The following is a 6,000-nucleotide window of genomic DNA, read 5'->3' as shown; positions in this document are numbered from 1 at the left end:
GTGGCTGAGGTCACATTTGAACTCAGGTTCTCCTGACTCCAGGTCCAGTGCTCTATCTACTCTGCCACCTAGCTACCCCTAATGTCCTGGTTCTCAAACTTTTTGGTCTCACGAATCCTTTACAATCTTAAAAATTATGGAAGAAGTCTCAAAGAGCTAATATCTGCCATATTAGAAATGAAAATTCCTTAGTAGTATTATGAAAATAGTTTCAACCTTGTGGAGCCCCTGAAAATCTCTGGGAACATGTGAATCACTTTGTGAATCACTGCTTTATGAAGGAATAATGGATCATCATTCTTTACAGACTTTGTTTTCATCCAAAAGATCAGACCAAGACTTGCATGAACACAGAACTTAAGAGAAACCGGAATCAGTGTTTGGATTAATATTTTAATAATTACACACTTTTTACATTATGAAAATAAGTCATAAATAGTGTAAAAATAATTCTGAAGATCAACTTCTCACCAACTAGGGACCCCCTAGGCAAGTTAAAAAAAAAAACCAAACCTCAAATAAAACAAATGGAAAATGGAAAACCAAGGCAATATTTTCAAACTAAAAATCAAACCCATGCTGGTTTTTTTTCCTGATTCAACAAAGTCAGACATCAAGGTTACAATGAAGATAAAATAAGTCATCAAAATGTAACTTTGCTATTATTTACATAACTAGGAAATCCAGATTTGTGCCATATTTACAGTGATAAGACACATCATATTCTTAATATAATCAATGACATGAGACTGGCCCACAGAAAATTTCAACCGTAAGCAGTGTAAAGCTTGTTAAAATACTTTTTGCATTTTTCTCCTGTCATGTACTGATGAGATCACTTGTTTTCTGTAATACAAAAATAACTGCACATATTGATGAACTTAAAAAAAGTAAAAATTACAAATAAAATATATTTTCCAAAGGAAAAAGATGGTCAGATACATCTTTTACAAATGTTAATCAGTTGCACAGTATTCTATGTTTCCAAACATGTACAAGAATAAAAAGCATATCCACAAAAGTGTTAACGAAATGTAAAACATCCTCCATGAATCTAATTCAATAATATTTCTGAGATGTGTGCAAGTATCAACTATGTTATGAGAAATTCTGAAAAGTTTTGGTTAAGTATCAGCAAATGTTGAAATAAAAATTCTAGGTTGAATAAGGTACCTCTGTTTACCAAATATGAATAATCCTGTTTATCAGCAGCGTGATTACTTTTTTTTAAACACTACATTTAAAGTGGCATTATTTTTCATGCTATTCGTTCTGTAGTGGGTTAGTACAAACTCCACCAGAAATTAAGGTTGGAGGTGATTCCCTACTATGGGTCTCAATGAATCCAGCTAACGAAACCAATGCTTCCAAGAAATTATTTTCTTAATAAGTTAGCAGGATTGTAGCAAATGCCTACAAATGTTAATACTACTTTAGATGTGGTATTTTTATTGCAGCACCATCATATCATTTAATCCGTTCATACTTAACTCTAACCATGGGTTCCCATACAGAACCAAGCTTTTAGAGGTACCAAAGTCTTCAATTTAAAAAATGAAAAGTAAGACTCTATAGAGACTGAAGGGCTCTCCCCTTGTTTATAAGGAGACTTGCTTATAAAAACCAAACAAACAATTTGATCATCAAGCAGTAGAGCTAACGAAGCTTGAAATTCTGATATCTGTTTGCCCACCACGATGTTTTCATTTATTGGAAGGTGCTCAAACAGCAAAATAAAAACATAACCCATTTCTGCATAGGGCCATACTTTTAATAGCATACAACTAGAAAAATGAGAATTTCAACTTTTCATGCTACATCAGCAAAGTAAAGAATGAGTTTGGAAGGGATCAAATGTTTCAAAATGCTATACACAATGTTTTCATAGTTGCAGGCATGCTGATTTGACCATTTTCCAAACTTGTACTTATACATAAACTTTTGCTATTGTCAAAAAACATGTTTATGTAGCCAGATATACAGGTACTCCCCGTCTTATCAAAATATTATACACTGATGAGAAATTCACCAAAAAGAAAGGAAAAAAGAAAGGAAGTTTGTGTATAGCATCAACAACCTCTGTCATAGATTTAATTTTCCATAAACATTATCCAAAGAAAAAAGGAGAAGGGAGAAAGGAAATATTTCCTCAAGCTAGATTAAGATAAATTAAAACCAGAGAAAATGTATACATATTTGTGTCCTATGTTCAAGTGTAGGTAGTACATGTCAACTTGGCCCCTCTAGAGAGGGAATCTGTTATTGTTATTGATTGGAGTGAGTGTGGAAATTGATAAATGAATATACAAAATAAGAAAAGTGATAAACCATGAGACACTAAGTGAGAGGATATGCGTTATATGTAAACACAGGTCAGTGAAACATTGTAGCAGTAGGAAGAACTAGTCATTGAATCCTCATCACTGCAAGTCTGCTTGTTTTAAAAGGATTCCCCTCCTCTCCTACCCCCAAGCTCGCAGAAGCAGGCTGCCAAAGAGACAAGTCATGGCCCATGATGGAGCTTATTTCCTCTCTCCACTCTTCCAAGAAAAATAATATATTAGCACTAAAACAAGGTCAAAATAGTTTTAAAGATAAAACAACCAGTTCCGTGTTTTCAAAGGATACTCTCTTTTTATAACTAGACTAAGCTTTTTATGTCCAGAACTTCTTATTTGTACAAAAAGATCTACAAAGAAAACAGGCGTCTTTCCAAAATCTGCATCCAAAGACATGACTAAGTCATTAGATCACACTGAATGTCATTCAAAGAAACCCTCATGTTAATAGAACTTCTTCTCCAGTCAATGAAATGGATAACTACATCTTTTGTTGTGAGACAGAGTAGTTCGCCACATTTGCAGATTGGAAAGAAAAGCTTTGGATGAGATTTGGAGTCGTCCTCCAGGAGTACTTTATGCCTATATGCTAGGTGTTCTCCCTGGGCTGAGAAGTACCTTTGGTCATATTCCCAAGTACACAGAAATCAGGTTCACAGCTTCCTTTGTTCATGGAATAAAAAACAACACTGTCAAATCGGTTACAAAATTGTATATGCAGATATGTTGGAAGAGCCTCTTAAAAAATTAAAAACTTTAAAAAACTCAAAAGTTTTATTGAAGGTCATTCAAATGGGGGGAAAGATTGAGAAAAGTTTCTTTTTGTTCTATTTTGAATCTCTGCAGACTCTAAAGAGTAATTCATCTCCATTTATTTCTATAAGATGAAAACAAAGAAAAAAATAACAAGGATGAAATCTACCTGCCAAACTCTTATACTTACAGCTATTTTCTTAAAGACTCCAGAGCTCTAACCTCTTTAGAGCTCTGTACAACACTGACTTAAGACAGAGTACACTAGATAAAAAAGGACCTCTTTTCCCCATTCATCCAAGTCCCCTCCATCCTAACTTAAGTCATAGCACAGAAGATTAAAGTTGCTCCTCAAAGGCTTCCAAGAATGCTGGACAGGGCTCCGGAATGGAATGTTACCAAAAATGTTGCCACTCAGATGAATTAATCCAGTGATTTGATTACCCCCCACCCTGCCCACCCTGGAAAGAAATCACTGAAGAACAAAAGATATGCAGGTAAAATTAAAAAAAAAAAAAAAAAGAAGAGGACATTTGGTATGATTGATCATTCTGCTACATACTGTAAAAGAGAGATCATGAATTCCCTCTGAAATGCTGGCAACTGAATAAAAAGTGAGATGGAGATCATCTGTTTTTCTTTTCGGTTATTGAAAATGTGTGCATGGAATGGGAACTTCCCCATGAAAGGACACACACTCAGGAGGGGATCTGAATTACAGCATGGCTCAAAATTATAGACCTTCCTCCACTGAGACTTGTTTTGAGGTAACCTTTCCATTTTGAAAAGCCAGGAAAGCATTTCCCTTTCAAAGCATCCAAGAAATAGACAGCCTAAGATGGTTAGGGGCTTAGGGACAAATATATGGAAACAGATGCTCCGTTTCTGAAAGAACAGCTCTATTTCTGACATCTTTCTGATAGTTAAGATTTGGTCTTCAGATAAGACAAACATTTAGGTACGTAAGCATAATTATAAAAGAATCTGAATATAGACAAAGCTTAGCTCTAAATAGAACCACGAGGTATAGAAAACAATTCTGCAAGGTTAGAGGCACCTTGAGCTGTATTTCAGGCAGGGAGTGACCTTACGTAGTATAAATTTATCATATCAAAGAAAATCAACACAAAAGCACTGAAATTATGAAAATGCATCACTTGGATGCTTAAAAGTTAACAAAGTCAGGAGTCTGAGCCTTACTTCTTCTTCTTCTCCTTCTTCTCCTTTGACTCTTTCCAGCTGTTGTCAATGGGATTAGTCACTACAGGCCAACTGTGTCACAGTGCTGGAGAGGAGAGTGTGTCTCTTTTTTGAGTATGAGAATACTCAAAGTTAAAAAAAAGTGATTTTTTTTTTTTTTAGAAATAGGCTCACAAGATTTGAACGACTTCCAGTGCTTAAAAATTGGTCACAACAAATATAAAAGAAAATGGAAACAAATAAACAAATACTTGGGAGGGGACAAGGTACAAGGAAAAGGGGGCCAAAAGAAAAAGAGAAAAAATTAAAAGAAATGAAAATACCATCAGTTTCCAAAGCCCTGTAAAAAAGGTTCAACATGGATTGTTTCTCAAAAAAAAATACACTGTCCAATCATGTTGCAGCATGGACTGTCCAGATGAACTTGGCCATTTTACTCCGTAGGAGAGTGTTTAATTTTGACTTCTCATCAAAGCCCGTCCCTTCTTTAGCAACCCTATTATGCAACATGGTGACCACCAGCTGTCCCATTTCTCAGAGAGAAGGTCCGCTGTTTCAAATATCTCCTACCTCAGAAGAACCACTGGACATCTCCGCCATCTTTTCAAACCACCCATGTTTTCACTTGTAAAATTCTTTTCAAAAAGTTTATTTTAAATTTAAAAAACTTTTTTTTTTCTCCTCTGGGTGTTTGCTGTTGTAAACCTCTTTCCTACTCAGTCACACAAGAGACAGCGCGTGATGCTGAACTTGTCCGCCTTGGACATCTTCACTGCCAGGAGCGGTATAAGGAAAACTGTTGGTGGGCAACAGGCCTGGCACCTTGTGTTTTCAACCAAGGTGGCCGATGGGACCCCACAAAACTGGAAGCTGTTGCTCTGCAGTCAGGACTGCAGCTCCCTCAAAATACAAGACCTTTATTCGTGTTCTTGCTCCACGGACTTATCTCTTTTTGGCAATAAGCCACGGTGTGACCCCCTTGGGAATGACAAAAGGAACAGAAATGTTCAGTGACTGGGATCAAAGGTGTCAGCAAGCAGAGGGTTAGCATCGGACAAGCAGGTTGGGAACACACTTCATGCTCTTTTAGTTTATCTCAACAGTTAAGGGGGGTGTGGGTCAATGGTGGTGGCCAAGGTGAATGCGGATGAGAAGACATTCAGCTTTACGTACAATCAGTCAGTGCCAATACATTTCATAGCTTTTAGTCCATATTTGGTCACAATTTCATGTAAACGACTAGTTCATAGAACTTATTGTGCATGGGAGTCCAATGAAAGGGAATATGGAAGGTACAATTCCGCTCTTTCTCTGCTATTTCCACATGGCTACATGTTGTCATACCAGAGAGTTCTCAGTCTGGATGTTGTCAGGTTTCTCTCCCCATGGTTTCCTATACTTCCTAACTTCAGATGTAAGTGAAGAAAAGATGTACACATGGCCAATTTAAACAGGTAGAAGCAGCTACATGTAAACATATCTCAGACTTGTAAAATCTATATTTCATTTTTCAACTATAAATACAAAATGCGGAGCATTATATACACAACTTCATGCTTGTAAGGTTAGATTCGTCACTGCAGGGAAACAAACAAAAACAACAAGTAATATTAGTAGTCTGGAAATTAAGCCACAGAACACTTGGTGAACAAAACAACTGAGAGAACAGAGACCATTGTTTATCAACTAAACCCCAACTGGATTCCCT

The 6,000-nt window shown here is 36.4% G+C and overlaps 1 protein-coding gene across 1 annotated transcript in view; it reads right to left on the bottom strand.

Moving 5' to 3' along the window:
* Window positions 1-372: 372 nt before the first annotated feature.
* COL25A1 (collagen type XXV alpha 1 chain) overlaps window positions 373-6,000 on the bottom strand; it is a 568,912-nt gene continuing 563,284 nt past the window's right edge. Inside the window, exon 38 of the mRNA XM_072623878.1 lies at window positions 373-5,869. Within this exon, the coding sequence (XP_072479979.1) occupies window positions 5,867-5,869 (3 nt within the window). The 3' untranslated portion in view covers window positions 373-5,866. The remainder of the gene's footprint in view (window positions 5,870-6,000) is intronic.

The sequence above is a fragment of the Notamacropus eugenii genome, chromosome 7 (genome assembly GCF_028372415.1).
Source record: "Notamacropus eugenii isolate mMacEug1 chromosome 7, mMacEug1.pri_v2, whole genome shotgun sequence".
Classification (NCBI taxonomy): Eukaryota; Metazoa; Chordata; class Mammalia; order Diprotodontia; family Macropodidae; genus Notamacropus; species Notamacropus eugenii.
The sequence above is the reverse complement of the archived record's forward strand: the minus strand, read 5'-3'. Positions and strand labels throughout refer to the sequence as shown.